Here is a 21,711-nt window from a genome sequence, read left to right on the forward strand (position 1 = left end):
CAAATGTACAGGGGGCACAACTACAGGGGGCACATACTGGGGGCACTGCTACAGGAATCAACTGGGGGCACAGCTACAAGGGACACTACTATAGGGGGCACTGCTACTGGGGGCACAGCTACAAGTGGCATAACTACAGGGGGCACTTCTACAGGGGGAACAGCTACTGGGGAAAATTAACTGGGGGCAAGGCTGCTGGGGGTACAGCTACTGGGGGCACATCTACTGGGGGCACAAGTACAGGGGAATAACTGTGGGTATGCCCCTTCCCTATGAAGAAGTCCCATCCCTGTTTAGGGAAGGCCACATTGAGTCTGTGTGGGTGTAGACTCAATGTGGCCTTCCCTATATATTTAGTATAGTTCTGTTTTTTTGTGGGAATATACAACCGTTTTCTCTCCTAATGAATATTACTTACTAATGTATATTTCTGTATTTGTATACTTTAATATATTATGATTGATTGATTGACATAACACCCACCCTCACAGCCCAAACTTTCACAATTTACAGGTTTATGCACCAATTGATGCCCAACCCCTGTTGTAGCTCCTCCCACATTTTCAAAGTGAGGGGTGCCAAAATCTATATTCGCTTACCAAAAAAATGAGGCTCAGGCCGAACCTGGGGAGGGGCTGAAGTTCAGCGCCTTATCCCCTCTGCAGGACTTCATCACCGGGTACTATGGAGCCTGTAATATACGGACTTTAGGACACTCTTACCTTCTCCCTAACATGCGGCCACGCGATCCAGGAGAGCAGCGGCGGTATGTGTGCCTGATGAGACCGAGCGCCTCTGCTGCAAGTACCCGGCAACCAGAGCGCAGGAGTATACAGCGCCACTGGGGGAGGTGATGGAGCCGCAGTACGATATGTCAGAATGACATATAGCATCAGGTGCCTATGCTGCGGCCCTTGAAGTCTTCTTTCTTCTTAGAAAAGCTCTTTTCAGGGCTATCTAACGCAGCCCTCCCTGTTAGCTGCCTGCAACTTACAAACTGACCTCCAGTGCCTGGAGGCGGGAGTATAGAGGAGGTGGTGCAGGGCATCATGGGAACAGTCAAAGCTATAGCCTGTTGGTGCCTCGGATCAAGATCCAACTCTACACCCTCGATGTTATTCCCTGTGGAATACCAGTGTATCCCGCTGCAGAAATATAAATATGTAAGCATCATGAAGTGAGGATTGGGTAAGGGTTATACATTCTATCTTACAGATGGGTCCGCAATACGCCACGTGAGATGCCTGGTGCGAGTGAGCTGCCAGGTCATGTGCAACTCTGTCAGTGTTGTGTGTTTGTTTTTGCTGAAAATGCTACACGGTGTGACTTTTGTATATCTGTGTGTGACTGAGGGTGAGGGACAGTGTTTCCTGATAATGTACTTGTAACTGTACCTTTAATATAGGTTTCCAGGTAAGAGTAGACGAGCTGAAGTAGACCATGCCCATCCGAGACACTGTAGCAGGAGACACATGCTCTATACTCTGTACTTCAAACAGCAGCTTGCAGTGCGGAGCCATCGGAATGCGGTCACCATTAGCCAATGTCAAGATCTTATTGTCATCCAGCACTGAATTCAGGTTCTCAATCCAAATGGTGTCTACAGGACCATCCAAAACAATCCAGACATTTCCACCTGTAATATGTGTACTGTGAGTTCAATGGTGTAAAGAACTGAAAAAAGTAGCATACAGTAATCATCCTACAGAATGATTTTCAACGTTTTTCACAACACAAAAAACAATATATAATTACATGGGAAAGCTAGATCTATTGGATGACTATGCATTTCTGCATCACACGGTTCTTACAAGTAGCAAAGTTGAAAAAGGAGTATTAGGTTTTGCTGTGATCCTGAACATCTCCAGCTGGAGCCTACTGTATAAGTATAAAGCTGGCTAAGAGATAAGTGTAATATAAGCTCTTTCAGTCCACACTGCAGTAGTTTACAGAAAGACTTCCCATAAGCAGAACATCACCATTGCTAATAGCAGTGATGAGCTTTTATACCCTTTTTGTGTTTCAAAGACTTCCTCCAAAGTGTAGTAAATATGCCATCTGTCCAATCATTGCTTGCTGTATCCAGCCGTCCAAACATCTGCGGTGCAGTAATAGCCTTTGGGTTCATGCGCATCTCCTGGTGAGGAGACCCACACTCAGTCATGGCTTTCATAAGCACATTGATAGCCGAGGTCTTCCCGGAACCACTAGGTCCAAGTGTCATCAGCCCGTGACGTACTTTAGACATTTCATACAGCTGTGAAGAGAAACACAATACATTTAATAACCAGTGTTTTAAGAGTATGTGAGAATACTGGGCTTACATTTAGCTCCTTTACAGTCTGAGCACTAGCTGGTCAGCCTGAAGTACAGTAAGCCTTATGTGCTAGGTGAGAGCACCTCGTATCACTAATGAACTATTAATCACTTAGGAAAACAGGACAAGTCCAATAGTACTTTATTTTCTATATTAAAACACACATGACAACAATAATATCAGAAAAATCCACCAAGGGGTTTCACCACACAAGGAATCTGCTAGACAAACCTACACGAAATGGGGCTAAAGTCACAAATTTCCTTGGAGCGCTGTCCCAGTCTGTAGGCCTAAATCAGATCTGATCATAGCAGCAAATTTGCTAGCAGTTGGGCAAAACCATGTGCACTGCAGGGGGGGGGGGGGGGGGCTGATATAACGTGCATTCTAAACTGAAATCTAAATTGCAGTGTAAAAATAAAGCAGCCAGTATTTAATCTGTACAGAACCAATATAACCCACCCAAATCTAACTCTGCACATGTTATATTTGCCCCCTACCCCTTCAGTGCACATGGTTTTGCCCATTACTGTAGCTAACAAATTTGCTGCTGGATTCAGATCTGAATTAGGCCCCGTGTGCCATGTTGTTCAATCCTCTGCCAACAGGGGAAGGGACAATACACACAGTCTTCCACAGGGTAGAAAGGCACACAGAGACATAGAGATCCTATCCCCAATAAAATCCTAGACTACACCAGCAGGAGCTGTAGACCTTAGTACCGATTGTCAGTCTTTGAAAGGTAATGTATGGGTAATCTAATGAGCAGAGCAACAGCATCAAGAGTTTTACAAAAGCTACAAAGTTTTCTACAGTATGTAGTGAAGTTAGTGAAGTTATTGGCAAACGTTATTGACAAAAACTGGTGAGGATACATATTGGTGCAGTTAACGATTAAGAGGAAAATGTTACCATTGCTGAGGCTCTAAATGCTCTTAACAATTCTGTATAAGAAGAGGAGTGCTGGAGGAAGAGAAATGCAGATGCACACTCTAAGCCCTAAAACACAGATAGTAAAAATTATTTAAATAAACTCTAAGGGACCCAAAATAATTTAAATAAACTCTAGGGACCCATCTGATGAAGTCACCTGGCCGCGGTACATGGGCCCGCATATCTGCACAAATGTGTGCTAAGAACTTCAAATTATACTCCATATTAATTGTGAAAGTTTATTTAAATTATTTTTACTATTAGTGTTCTCAGTGCTCAGAGTGTGCATCTGCATCTCTCTTCCTCCAGCATAGTATTAGAAGCCTCAGCATGATAGTACCTCTTGATATATTTAGTAATAGGATGTGCAATCCAGGTCCCCCCCTGGAGGAGTGTCCAGAGCACCCACATACAGTAAGTCCTGTTATCTCTCCTGCAGCAGTGACTATCAAATGCATTGCAGCAGCTCAAGTGTTAAAATACTCTCAACACAGCAGCTTATTTTACACTCCCTGCATGATCATTGTTGGGTTTAGTTTTCCGGCAGAGATCATCATCCTGGGTTTTCCCTGCTCCCAGTCCTGAACTGTTCTTGTATTTGTGGTTGGTTTCCCTGTCTTATCCCTTTGTAATTTGCCTCCTGCCTACAGGCTTTTGCCATGCTCTTGGATACTGTATCTTGTACGTGTCATTGATTTGGAGTTAGGTTTGAGTTGTTCATGGATCTTTCTTTCATCAAGAAGTAGGCAGTCTTATTAATTTCAATTTTTTTTTTTTTTAGCTTTGTACTATCTTGCAACTGACTCTTATTTGCTTATTATGTTTGGGCACCTTTAAATAAACATCTTAGAGTAAATCACATCTTGCTGTTTCAGACCATTTTACTCACTGGGAATCCTAAAGACATGGTGGAAGCAAAAATAATGGCGGCATTTAATTTTTTTATCTATCTATCTATCTATCTATCTATCTATCTATCTATCTATCTATCTATCATAATAGGACTTAACAAATTTTGGTTGCCAGATCACCTAGGAGATCAATGACCACTCAAGTGTGTGGCAATAACAGAACCACCTTGCTAGTCTACTGAGATGTCCAGTCATTACAGGTGTCCCTGTATCTCCCTTGTCCTGAGTAATCAGGCAATAATCATATAATGGATTATCTGCGTTCTGCCAGACTGTCACTCATATACCGTATTTCTGAGACTGCTGAGACATGGTCAAAGACTGACCTCATAAGACTAAGCTTTGACCTGCTCTACAACACCAGACACAACTAGAGCTAGCTAACCTGTAAACCTGTTCTGTTGCCCATGCACCCAAAGCCTAGCTGGACCTGAGAGTCTTATCGTCTATATCATTTCAAGGTAAGTACTATATTGTGACAGAGAGACACTCACATCTGGAGAGTGATGTATTAAAGGTGAGCCGGCCTCAAAATGACATGATCTAGAATAGAATGAGTTTGCGCGGGGGATCATTCTATATCTGGGAGAGAATTAGTTGAGTGGGTCAACCTTGATTTACAGGATAATCAGTGGGAAGGGGGTTATCATGAACTTGTGGACAGTTACAGTAAATGGGGTACTGACCACTTACAGTAACTGGCTGATATTTATTTTTACAAAAAACACTTAGAAAATAAAAAAATGTTTATGATTACATTTGGTTAAGAAAATCTATTTAAAATATATCCAACACACATTTTATTTCGAAAAAAAACAAAAGAAAACAAAAAGTAAGGTAGAACAAAGAAGAGATTCACAAGACTTATGTACAGTATGCTGAAGGTGATAAATTGTGTACTGTAAGGACAGACAGGGCAAACAATAGCAAAGTATGTAAATTCACCATCTAAAAAATGTATTGAATGGTCCACAGAATGAAAAAAAAAATGCAAGTTTTATAAAAAAGATTTGGTACAGTGATATAGGGGTCTATTTACTAAGCATTGGACGGAGATAAAGTACCAGCCAACCAGCTTCTAACTGTCATGTCAAAGGCTGTGTTTGAAAAATGACAGTTAGGAAGCTGGTTGGTTGGGACTTTGGGGTCTATTCATAAAGCAGTGAAAAGAATGAAGAAGTGAGCCAGTGGAGAATTTGCTCATGGCAACCAATCAGCTTTTAAGTAACATTTATCAAGTGCTTTCTATAAAATTATACTTAGCAGCTGATTGGTTGCCGTGGGCAACTTCTCCACTGGCTGACTTCTCCACACGTTTCACTGCTTCATGAATACACCCCTTTATCTCCGTCCACAGCTTAGCAACTAGAATCCATTGTGCTATATTCCACTTATTAAACTGCTCCATTGTGGAAGAGGCTTTATGTTGTGTCTGTGTGATGTATTTTTAGTTCTCGTGGACCAATGTGTCAGTTCTTAGGGATTATTAAAAGCAATTAGTATTGTTTTAACAACTGCTTAAAAAAGAACGTATTACTACACCTGTATAAGTTTAAGATTCCATGGTGGGTGATTTACTAGACCCAATATTTCCACCTGATTGGAAACAGCCTTTTGGAGCTCATTATATATATTGCTATCTAACCGAGTCCCAGGGAAAAGATCACTGATTAGACTAAGGAAAAGTGGTTCATCTTCATCAATCTAAGTGAAAAGGAATAAACAAAATGTATTTATTACCAGCTCATCACAGTGAGTAACATTCCTAAGCAACCGAAGTACAGTATTTATGAGATCAGCTCTTAGTGGATACAATTCTAAAAACAAATTCAACGTTTTCTAAAACACACCAAATAGATTAAATTATTATTATACTGGGCAACATGATTTTATTCCGAGAGAACTGAATAGTGACTGTAGTGCAGTTTTAAATTCTGAATTCAAATATGTGAATAGAATGTTTCCATCAGGCATAGTGTGTTTGTGACAGTTACTTTTCTTTTTTCATATTTTAGTGTTCTTTATGGCCTGTACACACACAGACATTAGAAAACAATGGCCTAAACGTGAATCTTTTTCCTGGGCAGAACAATGTGTTGAATACCCATTTAGTGGATCCTTAAAAAGTGTATTTACCTCCAATGCATATTAAACTAGAAGTGATGGAACACTTTATCTGCTGCATTTTTTTTTTTTAAATCAAGTATTTTTATTGTTTTGCAAGAGAAAAAACAAGAAAAAAAAAACATAAAAGAACATTATAACAAAAAAAAATTCTAATAACATTAACAAAATCAAATTTGTGCTTTGCAAGTAGTTCATCTACACATTAATTGCATTATGTGGATATAGGACACAGTCACATCAACTCCTCAGAACATATTAAAACAGACATAGAAGAATGGAGATAAGGATCAAGTATCGTGCTAGAATACATAAGAAAAGAATAAAGGAAGGCGAGCCGGGCCGTACCCGAAGCAGTACACCACTGCCACCGACACACATACTCATTATTTAAGGCAGAGGGTCAATAGAGTATGGGGAGTTCCTCCAAAGAGCCCAAATCTTATCAAATTTCAATAGAGAATTACGTTTAGTGTACATAAAACGTTCATGGGAAAGGGTGGAGTTTACAAGGGCAACCCATTCAGCAGATGACGGAGGAGCACGAGCCATCCAGGTGCGAGCGATACACACCCGGGCCAATGCCAGAACAATATTCACATAGAGGCAGGAGTGAAGAGGGAGGCAGTCCCTCAAATCAAGACCAAATATACAAATACGCGGCGTCAACAACGGGATCCGAAACCTGTACGGACTACAGATGTCGTGACATCCTCCCAAAAGGCATACACCCGCGGGCATCGCCAGAGCAAGTGCCAGAACCCAGCAGCTGGAGCAGAACATTTTGGGCATTCATCAGAGGTCAAGCCTCCAAAATTACACAGACGAGAAGGAGTCCAGTAGACCCTATGTAAAATATAAAGCTGTATTTGCTGGAATCTAGCACTCACCGAGGCCACACGCGGGGAGGCCAATATATGATTCCAATCCTCCTCACCAATTTCACCTAAATCATGCATCCATTTAGCCTTGAGGGTGGGCAGCCCATCCAATCCACAGGAGGAGAGAAGTGAGGAGTACAAAGCAGAAACCCTTCCATGAGAAGGCAGAGTACGAATTAATTTATGAACTGGGGATTCAGAAAGTTGTGGAGCAGAGCCCCGCCACTGTGCCGTCAGAGCATGCCTGAGCTGTAGATAACGAAAAAAACACTGTCTAGGGATACCATATGTAGTGGATAGATACTCATAACTGTGGAGTATCCCATCCTGATAAAGTTGCCCCACTGCAGTCACCTCATATAAAGTCAAAATCGAACCACCATCCATTGTAAAGAGTTCGGAGAAATTTCTATTATTCCAAAGTGGAGAGCAGGGGTCTACCGTGGGATCTCCCAGCAGCTTCTCAGCCGCCAGCCATACAGGTCAGTGGAGTATTAGCTAATAAAAACTGCAACGGAGAAAAGGAGTGGCCAGCCCTGTCTAAAAGAGCCACTGGAAGGCTCCCATAATCCCCAGGAGTGACCCATTCATAAAGTTGTACAAATTGGGCAGCCAAATAATATAACCGTAAATCCGGTAAGGCCAAACCACCCTCAGCTCTGGGTCTACTAAGTGTTTTACATGCAATACGTGCCCGCTTAGCACCCCAGATAAAGGAAGTAATATATCGGGAAATCAACGAAAATTGTGAGGCAGGGATATAATCCGGTGAATTCTGTAGTACATAAAGAAATTTGGGTTGAATAATCATTTTGATAATATTTACACGGCCCGTCACAATTAAAGGGAGTTTCTGCTAGATGCGTGCCTTCATACGTAGATTATCAATTTGAGGGGTCAAATTCAGGGTAACAAAATCCTTAGGGCAATGAGAGATTTGAATACCAAGGTATTTAATTGAGTGCACCACTGGAGGGGAAGGTCATAAGAAGGTGGGGGTAAAGTAGAGGGACTTAATGGGAACACCACAGATTTGCTCCAGTTAATACAAATACCCGGAAAAAAAAACAAATTCCCGTAGCAATTCCAAAAGGGCAGGCAATGAGGGGGATACATCTTTTAAAAATAGGATCATGTCGTCTGCATACAACACAATTTTTTCCTCCTGGCCAGCAACCCAGAGCCCCGCTATATCCGCTGCGGCTCTAACTGCGCAGGCCAAGGGTTCCACAGCAAGAGCAAAAAGCAGGGGGGACAGAGAACACCCCTGTCGAGTACCCCTCTGCAACAGAAAAGATTCAGTAGTAAAACCATTAACCACTACTCTCGCAGCTGGACAGGGATATAAGAGTTTTACCCAGGACAAAAAGGTCGGGCCTACCCCAAATCTGGCAAGGAACTCCCAGAGATAAACCCATTCTACGGAATCAAAAGCACGGGCAGCATCGAGAGAAACCACAATCGCACCGTCCAAATCATCCCCCGCTAACTGCATATACGTAAATAATCATCTGAGATTGATGGTGGTAGATCTGCCCGGCATAAAGCCAGTTTGATCACAATGTACTAGCTCCAGGACCACAGTATTAAGTTGGAGCACTAACAGTTTGGCAAGAATTTTTATGTCAGTTGACAATAGGGAGATAGGACGGTACGAGTCTAAAAGAAGGGGATCTTTACCCGGTTTCGGTATTAGTACCACCAGTGCCTCCGCCATAGATGGGGGAAGAATGCCACCCTGTAACAACAATTCAAAAAGCAACAGAAGTTTAGGGGCAAAAAAATCCAAATGGGTTTTATACAGTTCGATAGGGAGACCAACAACCCCTGGGGCCTTGTTATTGGGAAAAGACATAATGGCAGTTTTAATCTCCTCTAACGTAAAGGGGGCATCCAAAAAAATTTGTGACTCAGGACTTAAGGAAGGAACCTCTATTTTTAAAAAATAATTAGACAATGCTGAGTACGTATACTGCACCTTGGATCTATAAACATCTGAAAAGTGTGTGTAGAAACTAGAAGCTATAGAAGGGGTGTCAGTGCATACAACACCAGACACACCCCTGATGCTATGCACAGTGACGGGGGGCAACTCCTGCCTTGCCAGGTAGGCCAAAAACCTTCCCGAACGATCTCCCTGAATATAAAAATCATGATCTCGGAAAAGCAAACTCCTCTTGGATTTATCAAGGAGTAGGTCCGTCAACTGCTTATGGACAATCAGCCATTCCACCCGATCCGCGGCGAGGCCACTACGCAAATAGGTCTGTTCAAGCTCCGCACTCCTCCTCTCCAGCTCCCCCTCAAGCCGTCTACTAGATATCTCTTTAGCTGGGCAACTCTGGATATTAATGAACCCCGAAGAAAAGCCTTATAAGCATCCCATATCTATAAAGCATTATCACAAATAAGATTTATAGCAAAAAACTCCTCCCAGAGCGCAATTAGTTCGGAGGCTGCACCTATCTGGGTCAGCCAGAAAGGATTAAACTTCCAGAATGATGCCCCCCTGGGTATATCAAAACCTATAGATAACAATATAGGGGAGTGATCAGAAATCCCACATGATAAGTATCTCACCGAGGAAACACAGGGGAGTAGGGAACGCGTAAGCAGCGCCATATCAATATGGGAAAATACCCCATATGAGCCTGAGAAACAGGAAAAACAACTGTCTGTGGGGTTACGCAAGCGCCAGATATCCACTAGGCCAAATTCAGAAATCAGACGGGCAAAGGCAGTGGGTCTAGGAGCCACATGTTGGGTAACAGGCCTCCATCTATCAGCAGCTTCATCCAAAACAGCATTAAAATCACCAATACATATAGCCGGGGCGGAGGGAAATTCCTGCATGAAGGCACATGCCTTCACCAAAATTTCAGAGTTATAAGGAGGAGGAATATATATAGCAAGTAACACAAATGCGGAGCCGTGTATAGTGCCAGCTATAAAAACATAGCATCCCAGTGGATCAATTTGGACCTTAGTACAGACGAAATGCAAACTTTTATGGATTAACAGTGAAACACCCCTGGAATTAGAATGGAAAGTGGAGTGAAACGCCCACCCCACCCAAGGCTTTTTAAGTGAAAGAACTCGACTACCAATAAGATGTGTCTCCATAAAACAAACCAATCCAGGATTTTGAGACTTAATATACTTTAACACTAGGGAACGTTTAACCTTATCATTAAGGCCTCTAACGTTCCATGAGAAAATGTTCACCATAGTAGTACATAGTATTCGAGTATGGCAACAGTAAGCCAACTGCACTCCAGCACGGTACCAGCCATCCCCCACACAAAAATAAAGTAACCATGATCCAGCACTTTCAGAACAAAGTAGCACAAGAAAACCACATAGGAAAATACAAAAAACATGGGTAAGAAAAATAACAAAACCCATCCGCCCCCTCCCCGCATACCAACCCAAACATAGGTACACCTATTCCCAAACATTAGATTGACTCTAGAAGAAAATCAATAAACTCAAAATAAACTATCTGTGGGGCAACTAAACCCCATAACCTTGAGGACATGAAGTCCCCAGCCTATCATCAAAAGGAACTTGCCCATGCCAAGCATTCACCAGCCCTGGCAAAAAGAAGACTTTCTCAGAAAAACGCAACATTAAAAAAAAAACACATATAGAAGTACAAAAGTCCCTCAGGGTGGACTCGCAGGAAGTGGAGGTTGTAGATCAATCCAGGCAGATGCTTCTCTCGGATTATCGAAGAAATGTGTACGATTACCGAACACCACCCGAAGTCGTGCAGGATACAGCATAGAGTATTGGAGCTGAAGAGCACGAAGCCGCTGCTTAACCTGAGTAAATTGCGAGCGAGATTTCTGGACTTCAGCCGAAAAGTCCTGAAACACAGCCACCCTCTGACCACCGTGCTCCAGCGGGCCTTTAATCCTAGCAAGTCGCAGAATAGTATCCCTGTCCTTAAAGTGAAGAATTTTGGCAATGAATGTCCTAGGCTGTGCGCCCGGTGGGAGAGGACGAGTAGGAACTCAATGAGCCCTGTCTACAGCAAACTGCGGGGTGAACAAATCTTTTCCAAATGTCGACAGTAGCCAGGATTCCAGAAATTGTTCCGGTTGAGACCCCTCCGCCTTTTCAGGAAGGCCCACGAAGCGAACAGTACTTCGCCTAAGGCGTCCTTTGATATCCGTCAATTTAAGCTTGCAGGCAGACATCTCAGATTCCAGGGAAGTGAGATGGGCAGGGGTAGGTGCACAGGAGTCTTCCAGCGAGGAAATGCGCTTCTCTGTCTCCCTAACTCTGTCCCTGAGTTTCTGCATATCTTGACGTAGAAGTGAAATATCTATGTGCACCTCTGCCACCCTATCAGCAAGCCTCCTCTCAGAATCAGCGATGGCTTGCAAAAGTTGGGACATGGTAACCTCAGCAACCCCTGCCATAGTGGGAGGGGAGGGGGAGGAAGCGGCTGAAGAGGGCGAAGAAGATGCAGAGGGAACCGGAGTCCGTTCCACGTGGGCAAATTGCGCTAAGCGGGCCGCAGCGGAGGCACGGCGCCTGCGGACCATCAGGCTCACAACTCAGGACCGAAAAATCAAGGGTAATGTTATAAATCCCAGGACAGGTAGAAAAGAGAGGCACAAGTGTAGCAGTGCCACCTCAGAGATACCGACTGCAGGGGGCAACTTGTGTTGTTATAGCAGGGTGACACACAGCTCAGGAGCACAGAGGAACCTCCAATATCAGAGACAGGCAGCACTGTAACAGAGGGATAGAAAACTGACCTCCCAGCAGACTCCAGGAAATAGTGCAGTGTCAATTAGTGTATGTCCCCACTACAGGGATTCTCAGCCATCCAGCCCAGCGCTCCCAGGTAGTGCAGAGGCAGAGTCCCCACTTTCAGCAGCTCAGGAGCAGGAGAGATGCAGGTTGGAGGAATGCAGCCCCTGCTGCCAACCCCAAGATGGCGCCCGCCAGAGCCCCACAGCCCCACAGTCCCAGTCAGTGGATCAATATACTTCGGAGGTCCGCAATCAGGGCACACACAGCGGCGGGATCCCCCGCCCGTCGGGCAGGCAGCAGTGGTGAGAGGCAAATTCAGTCAAGAGCGGGCGGTGGAGCTCCATCCGCCTGCGCCGCCGACCGCAAGATGGCGCCCAGCCGCGACCCGCGGCCAGCACAACCGCCACACGGAGAGGAGGGAGAAGCACCAGGTCAGAGAGCAGGCACAGCGGCAGGGCTCCACGGGCCGTCCTCCGGGCAAGGGTGGGAGACCGAGACCGGCCAGGCGGCTCCAGAAGGGCACAGGGTCACTGCAGGTAATTCCAAAATGACGCCGGCCACATGCAGGCCGGGATCAGCACGGCACACTGAAGGGAAGACGGCAGGGACACAGGACACACTGTAATAAAGCCCACAACGGTCAACAAGCGTTCAGGCAGCCAGGCAGGGCCAGGTGGGCATATACACACGGGCAGCAGGATGTTTTACAGGATTAATGAGGCTGGGAAGCTAGGAATACACGTCCTACTCCCTACCCAGTCGGGCCACGCCCCCTTATCTGCTGCATTTATGCATTTGAAATCAAAATCAAAATTTCCAAAAGTAAGTGATGCAAAACTACTGAAAGAATTTTATAGGGTCACAAATAAGATCAGTAACTGATGATGAAAATGTTCCGGAACTGTGAAATACACTGGAAAAAGTATCCTGACTGTCATTCAGAAATATCTGTTCTTGTTTTCTTGGAAATCATAAAGCATAAAGCATCATCTAGTGAGTGATCTAGTGACTTCTTACAAAGCTATAGGATGCAACGTCTTTAAAACTTCACTTCTTGGACTCCTGTGGACCCGTGCACCTGGGTTGACTCAATATCACCTAAACAAAGGTTAGTATATCACAACATGCAAAGGATTACTCGTGCACCAGGGTTGACTCAATATCACCTAAACAAAGGTTAAGATATCACAACATGCAAAGGATTAGTTCACCTCAAGTTTACAATCGAATGCAGTATTGAATACAGTGACACACCACCCCTCTTTCAGTATTGAAAGCTTTCCCGTATTAACACAGTTCAGCTGATTCTTCGTACATTGGTGCACATACATTAAGCAATCAATTTGTTTTGGTTATGGTAGAAATGTCGTAGTCAAACTAACAGTACGTTTCTCAGGCGTCAGAAATCCTTTGCTTTCCTTAACCTTTTTATAAATTTCTCGATTTAAAAACTATCTGAATTGGTGCTGGTTAATAATGTAGCAGTATCTCTTTATGTCGTGAAAGCTGTATATGTAACCACTGAGGCTCACGACGTCACTCCCTGGTCTGTATTTAAGCAAATGTGTTAACTTTAACAAGAACACTGACGATGTCCACACGTTATGTGTGCTGACGGTATCAAAGTTATTAGGAATGCTGACTGCATCTACGTGTTAACCCTGTCCTGAATTATGAAGTTCTGCCAATTACCGTTAGCTTCTCTTGCTGCGCTAATCTTTAAAGGATGGGTTTCCCATCAGCTGTGTTTTATCTATGCTGCCCTGGTACGATGCTAGCATGACTGTACCAATCCTGATGGAGTCTCTCTTTACAAAAGGGTACGGGTTATGCAGTCAGGTTGAGATCACTTGAAAGCAGGGGCTAACTGGCTGGAGGTACCTCACTTGTCCCTTGGTGCAGATTTCCCTTAGTGTCACTAGCAAGTTATTTTATTCTAACAAGCAACAAGGAAACTAGTGTTACAGCGCATATGGATTAGAATTTAAAAAGGTTTTTTATTAAAACATATATATATATATATATATAAAATATGCAATTTATACCACCGGCCGGTCAATATACCATTACAATAATCAATTCACATATGAACTGTATGTAACATATATTATAACAAATTACTCTATATCCACTTGAAATTCTTAATAACACCTGTTGTAGTGGTTAAAATGTAACATATCCGATGTTTACTGAGGCTAAATAGCACACACAGTTCTTTTCTGTGAGACTATATAACAGTCACTTTTGTGAAAAAAATTAAATAGGGTTGTTCCTCACATTAAATGTGGGTTTTTACGCTGTCCCATTTATATAGCCACAGCCTGTTGATAATGTGAGCCAATGCTTCCTCTAAAAGCGTGTCTGGCCAGACATTTATGGAGTACGATCTCACCACTCCAATTTGTGGATTCTTTCACCGAAAATATCCTCCCCGGCTGCTGGTGCTTTCAACCTTTATCGTGCAGTCATCTCTGGGGGCTCGTAAGTAAAGGTGAAGAGTTCCTGGAGCGTTAGTGCTGGTTATCGAGATCTCCGGATGTAGTGGTATGAACAGCAATTAGATGAGTGATTGACGCGTTTCCCCGCCTCCCTCCGGGCTCAGCGGCTTCATCAGAATGAATGTAGTGTCTCCCTTCTCTCCATTTAAGCTGAGCGCTTAATTGTCGGGCCGCCCGTTATAGAGTGTTGGAAAAGGATCCCACCCCACAATATCAGAAAGAACTAGGAATGTTGCTGGATTTTGCTCTCGCCGAGGGTGTGATATCCAAAGAAAGTTTTTGGTTTTTATTTAACAAGTATCCTGTCACTCCCACTTTTTATTATTTGCACAAAATTCACAAGTCACTTCACCAACCACCTGGGCGCCCTATTATTTCGGGGGTGGGTTCTCTCACTAATAATTTATCTGCTTATGTTGATTTTTATTTGCAGAGTCACGTAGAGAGTCTGAAGTCTTATATTAAAGACACTAAACACTTTTTAAATAAAATAAATTCAATACCATGGAAATAAAATTATCACTTACTAACTCTAGATGTAGAGTCGTTGTATTCTAATATACCTCACGATATGGGTATAAGAGCAATAGAGGATTGCATTCATAAGAGAAATCATCTACCAGACTCTCTATGTGACTTTTTGATCTCATCTATTAAATTTATTTTAGAGCACAATTATTTTATGTTTGATTCACGGTATTATTTACAAACACGGGGGACTGCTATGGGGACCAGGTTCGCCCCGAGTTATGCAAACCTATACATGGGTGCCTTTGAGGACGACCATGTGTGGGCTGAACGCTACGGGGCGAACCTGGTCCTCTATGTACGTTTTATAGATGATCTGTTTATTATTTGGAATGGGGATACAGACTCTATAGAATCTTTTATCACTAGCCTTAATAATAATAATTTTGGTCTAAAGTTCACTGCCACTTTTAGTTTAACACAAATTCATTATTTGGATATCACACTCTCGGTGAAAGATAATAGACTCATAACGGAAACTTACAAAAAACCAGTTGATAAGAATAAATATCTTAATTACGAAAGCTCACATTTAAATACTTGGAAAAACAATATACCAAAAAGTCAACTAATTCGCACAAAACGGAACTGCACTCTAGAAACTACATATCAACAACAAGCCACTAAATTGATAAGTACCTTTTCAGGACAGGGATACCCTAAGGAAATTATTCAGTAGGCCTATTAATAAGTTAATTCTATAGATAGACAAACATGGTTACGAATGGGACACACACGGCAGAATAAAGACCCTAGTAGGGAAGAGAAGAATATAGGTTTCATTACCCAGTTTAATGGTTGTTCTAAAGAAATTAGAAACATCATAAAAAAGAACACACCTATTTTACTACAAGATGACATTCTTAAAGATGAAATAAACCCACAGGGAAAGGTTATCTTTAGGAGGTCTGAAAATCTGAAAACTAAACTAGTCCAGAGCCATTTTGTAATGGCAAAAGAACCAATTATGGATAAATCATGGCTTCCAAATAAACCTGTGGGTTACCATAGGTGTGGGAATAGTAGATGTTTTATGTGTAACAACTCGCCAAGGAAAACAACAGAATTCTCCTCTTTCACCTCTGGGGTTAGATTTGAAATTAAGGATTTTTTAAACTGTCAATCTTCCTATGTCCTCTATATTTTGAGCTGCAAATGTGGGAAACAATATGTGGGACGAACGACCCGTACGCTCCACGTTAGATACATGGAACACAAACGAAATATACAGAGTGGTAATAAATTACATCCCTTGTCCAACCATATTACATCATGTCAGAATGGTGATATTAAAAATGTATCAGTGATGGCGATTGAACAGGTGAGGAAAACAAATAGAGGGGGAGACAGGTTTGGTAGGTTGTGTAGACGTGAGGCGTTCTGGATATTTAGACTAGACTCCATGGTCCCGAATGGACTCAACGACGCTATTGAGTTAAATAATATTTAGAGCCACATCGTGTCTCCCCCTCTCTTTGTGAGACTCTGTCTATTCTTCTCTTGCCTCCCTTGTCCTCCCTTTTGATTGGATTAATATCCTCTGCCTTGTTAGCGTTAAGAGAGAATTTATAGTCTGACCATAGAAATATGATCTGTGCTATACACCATTTTCCTTCTCTCCCTATTTTCATGTGTCATATATGAACTTCCCTCCCTTGTGTCTATTATGACCTATTTTCGTATACTGTTAGATTTCCCTTTCTCTTGGTGTCTGTGTGGACATTTATACACGCGTGTACACACACTTTTTGGTGTAGGTGCATGTATGTATTTGTTCACACATACACACGGAAATGTGTACTGGATAATAAATGTATATTGGATATCAGATCTGTTATGGACTATTTAGATGGAAGCCAGTAAAGAATACATATATATATATATATATATATATATATATTAGGATTATATAAATGTTCATTTTCCATATATACCTCTTTTTTATTGATATATGAAAAGGATAAATAATAGATAAATAACAGTTACATATAGATAGTTTAGTTGATATAAATTAACAATCTCCCGTTTTGTGGATAATTATGACAAACTCCGATACATGTGCATATATTCTTATATGCACACATGAATTGATTGATTGATTGATTGATTGATTGATTGAACAATCTATGTGTGCTGAGATGCATTCTTTCTATTATAGTTCTTTATTATTAGATTTTTTCTATGTTTTTGACATGTCTCCTAAAGATATATATAAATATAAATATAGTAATTATTTTGCTATATTAACATCGTAGTATTTTTTAGTCATTAGTGTGGTTTTTAAAGTGAATGTTGTCCTCCCTTACACTCTATAAGGAAATGATATGTTTTAAAAAATGCAGACAGAATGACTATTATCTCAGGGCTGCGCATGAAATCCTTTACTAATTTGCTAGACACCTGCATTGTGCTTTGGACATAGTTAATGAGTGATCAATTGCAGATGTGGGACTGAAACTATGAGACGCCCCGAAGCCGCTATACACTTGAAAGCCGATAAGCGCTCCATAGCCAGTACGAGGCTTGAAGCGCCCAGGAGACTGAAACGTCAGCATGACGGGCGGCCCGACAATCAAGCGCTCAGCTTAAATGGAGAGAAGGGAGACACTACATTCATTCTGATGAAGCCGCTGAGCCCGGAGGGAGGCGGGGAAACGCGTCAATCACTCATCTAATTGCTGTTCATACCACTACATCCGGAGATCTCGATAACCAGCACTAACGCTCCAGGAACTCTTCACCTTTACTTACGATCCCCCAGAGATGACTGCACGATAAAGGTTGAAAGCACCAGCAGCCGGGGAGGATATTTTCGGTGAAAGAATCCACAAATTGGAGTGGTGAGATCGTACTGCATAAATGTCTGGCCAGACACGCTTTTAGAGGAAGCATTGGCTCACATTATCAACAGGCTGTGGCTATATAAATGGGACAGCGTAAAAACCCACATTTAATGTGAGGAACAACCCTATTTCATTTTTTTCACAAAAGTGTCTGTTATATAGTCTCACAGAAAAGAACTGTGTGTGCTATTTAGCCTCAGTAAACATCGGATATGTTATATTTTAACCACTACAACAGGTGTTAAGAATTTCAAGTGGATAGAGTAATTTGTTATAATATATGTTACATACAGTTCATATGTGAATTGATTATTGTAATGGTATATTGACCGGCCGGTGGTATAAATTGCATATTTTATATATATATATATGTTTTAATAAAAAACCTTTTTAAATTCTAATCCATATGCGCTGTAACACTAGTTTCCTTGTTGCTTGTTTGATTTTTTAATCTAATAGGGGTGAGTAGCCCTATGTTACTGGCAGCATATTGATTGGAGTGACAGAGCGCTAGATTTAGTATTGGTTATTTTATTCTAGTTCTGGAGCTTCCCTAGAGTCTTTGCTGTTACATACGTTTATAAGAGTCATAAGGGGTTAACACAGGGTAGATTCTCAAGTCCCTCACTGCCCCTGTTGATAGGAACAGCTGCTAACTCTGAGGTAACTGAAAGAGACGATCTACTGCCCTCACTCTGCCAGTAGTCTTTTTCACAGAGCTCTTTCTCAATGGATTACTTAACAGAATCAGTACTGCATCTAGGCTGCAAGGGTCCTGTATGCAGGCCCGGCGACAGGGGGGTCGAAGGGGACACTCGTCTCGGGCCCCGTCATTGTGAGGGGCCCCAAGGTCCAGTGGCGGCAGCATGTAATCATAAATGTAAAATAATTATATAACTCACGGCATCTCGCAAGCTGCAGGCCGCCCGAGCCCTGTGGTCACCCCTCAGTGCACTGCCCCTAGCCCCAAGTCAGCTGTCAGCCTGAGCCAGTCCCCGGCCGTGCCATGTGCAGTGCACTGACGTTGCACCACTAGTCACACAGCAGGACGCTGGTCCGGACCGCCCTCTCCTCTTCAAGTCCTCACCGCACTCCGCCCTGTGTCTCTGCAGTGTGTGAGCAGCCGGAGTGCCAAGCAGGAGCGGCACAGGACAGACTCGGACAGTACTGCAGGACTGGGACTGCTGGCAGATTGTCACTCGGAGGAGCTGGTTAATTAGCGGCACCAGCGGTTGTGTGCTGCTGGCAAGGATCTCTCCAACTCCAACATGTTTGTGTATTTGGGTTTGGTTTGGGCTTTTGGGTTTGGGGCGGGCTGCGGGCAGGCACATATGGATGTATCTGCATTCATATTTATTGGCACATGCAGGGAGGGTTGTGTATGGGTCAGGGGGCAAGAGGGGGGGGCCCGCAGAGATATCAGTGTAATGGGCCCCAAGTTTTCTGTTGCCGGCCCTGCCTGTATGTGGCCGTCTGTAGGGGGTGGCGTTGCATTAAATGCTATAAGGAGGCTGCTGACACTGCTATTTCCACGCCTTACGGATAGTTCCGACTGAATTAGGTTCTCTCCCACCTGTTCACCCTTTAGGGAGACGTGCCTCCACCTCCTGATTTCCCACTATGCTAAAGCCATCGGGCTGTTCATCCTCTAATCCCACCTTACTTGTCTGAAGGAATCCCGGCAGCAGTCAATCACCAGGATGGCCTCTGCTCTGGGCGGACTCCAGCCGGATGATCACTGCCCTGGACACTGCGTCAGACCTGTTGCCGTCGCCTGTCACACTGCTCGGTTGCCTCCACTTTTGATGTCACGGCTGTTTTGTACAAGCGGCTACCGGCACTCTGCTGCGCTCCTCCGTTAGACCCAATGAAGCACTGCTCACCCTGCCAACGGTAAGCCCCAGGTCTCCGCTACTTCCCGACGCTCTCTGGGATTATCAACAAGTTGGCACCGCTCCCCATCTCGCTCCGTACCTCACGTCTCCTCACCTCACTGAAGGCCGTTGCTCGCTCGAGAACTCCTCTATTTATCCTTTCTCCAGCATTCCCTGTATGTGTCCCGCCAGCAGCGCGCGGGCACACTGTCCACCCGATCTCTATCTCCTGGGTCTCTATGACCTCCATTTACCACTCTTGGCAGAACGTCTCAGCATTGTACTGGTCCCCACACAGTCTGAAGTCTTATTCAGTGATACCCACATTTGGTTAAAGTCATGGGTCTCTAGTCCCGGGTCCTTACGCACCTGCGAACCTTGTACAGTCTCTTGACCAATATTTTTTTATGACTACCGGAGGAAACAAACATACAATTATACTCTAGATAATGCATAACATCTTATTTCGCCTCAAAACTACATCTATTTTAGCTACTGTAATACTCCCAGAGATATGAATTTGCTTTACATAACAAATTTAAGCAAATTAAACTTAACATGAATACTTTAAGACTGATATCTAATAGGTAACTTTCCTTGTGTGCTCCTTTCAGAGCGCCTCAACGAAGGGACCTCTGTACCTACAGGATCGGTTACATTTTCAATTATAATTTCGGTACCCCCAGGTGAAGTGGGAGATCCAAAGGTGCCAAGGACTGGCCAACAAAGACTCATCATTGCGTCCGGGTATGCATTTACATTTGGAGCTGTCTCTTGAATTGTGTAAACCTTGCACTCTGGTTCCGGCCATACAGGACACAGTTTAAGTTGGTCTCTGTGAACTAGACTTTGTCGACTTCCATCTTCCTGCATAATACGGTATACTTCAATCTCCGGATTTGGCCTTTCCATCACTCTGTATGGGAGGGGCTCTTATCGGTAATCTAATTTGCTTTGTCGTTGGTTGTTCCTTTTCAATACTCTGCATCCAACTGGCAAAGGTTCGTCTTGCACTTTCAGGTTATAGTTATTCTCTTGCCGCACTTGCACCACTTCCCTATGTTGCTCTACCAGGTCGTGGGCCGCTTTTAGTCAACGTTGGTGTTCGGTCACCCAGTCAGTTTCCAAAACTGGCTCTGGACCCATTTCTGTATCTAGATTTACATCTACGGGCAGTTTCCCTTGTCGACCGAACAGCAAGTAATATGGTGTATATCCCGTGGAGCTATGTACGGTAATATTGTATATGAACATGAACTCGGGCCCTCATTCCGAGTTGTTCGCTCGCAAGCTGCTTTTAGCAGCATTGCACATGCTAAGCCGCCGCCTACTGGGAGTGAATCTTAGCTTATCAAAATTGCGAACGAAAGATTCGCAATATTGCGAAAAGACTTCTTTGTGCAGTTTCTGAGTAGCTCGAGACTTACTCTTCCAGTGCGATCAGTTCAGTGCTTGTCGTTCCTGGTTTGACGTCACAAACACACCCAGCGTTCGCCCAGACACTCCTCTGTTTCTCCAGCCACTCCCGCGTTTTTCCCAGAAACTGTAGCGTTTTTTCACACACTCCCATAAAACGGCCAGTTTCCGCCCAGAAACACCCACTTCCTGTCAATCACATTACGATCTCCAGAACGAAGAAAAAACCTTGTAATGCCGTAAGTAAAATTCCTAACTGCATAGCAAATTTACTTGGCGCAGTGCGAACATTGCGCATGCGCAATTAGCGGAAAATCGCTGCGATGCGAAGAAAATTACCGAGCGAACAACTCGGAATGACCACCTCGGTCAACAATAAGGGCCATTCTTGTCGCTGTTGGGAAGGAAGGGCCCGTTACATTTGAATGAGCGTCTGGTTGGTTCTTTCACAAAGGCCGTTGCACTGAGGATGATATGCAGTTGTTTTCAATTTTTACATTCATACAATAGACACAATTCTTGAAACAGTTTAGAGGTAAAGGCCGGCCCTTGATTAGTCAGAATCTTATCAGGAAACCCATAGGGTCTTACAAAAGCTCTCCAGAAGATCTCTACAGTA

General features: G+C 43.4%; 1 protein-coding gene across 1 annotated transcript in view; it reads right to left on the bottom strand.

Moving 5' to 3' along the window:
- The window catches only part of DNAH8 (dynein axonemal heavy chain 8), a 1,853,457-nt gene that overhangs the window by 646,794 nt on the left and 1,184,952 nt on the right, over window positions 1-21,711 (bottom strand). Inside the window, exons 49-51 of the mRNA XM_063918852.1 lie at window positions 5,704-5,865; window positions 2,011-2,257; window positions 1,395-1,636 (exon numbers count right to left, since the gene is read on the bottom strand). Coding sequence (XP_063774922.1) covers window positions 1,395-1,636; window positions 2,011-2,257; window positions 5,704-5,865 — 651 coding nt within the window. The remainder of the gene's footprint in view (window positions 1-1,394; window positions 1,637-2,010; window positions 2,258-5,703; window positions 5,866-21,711) is intronic.

The sequence above is a fragment of the Pseudophryne corroboree genome, chromosome 4 (assembly GCF_028390025.1).
Source record: "Pseudophryne corroboree isolate aPseCor3 chromosome 4, aPseCor3.hap2, whole genome shotgun sequence".
In the NCBI taxonomy this organism is placed as follows: domain Eukaryota; kingdom Metazoa; phylum Chordata; class Amphibia; order Anura; family Myobatrachidae; genus Pseudophryne; species Pseudophryne corroboree.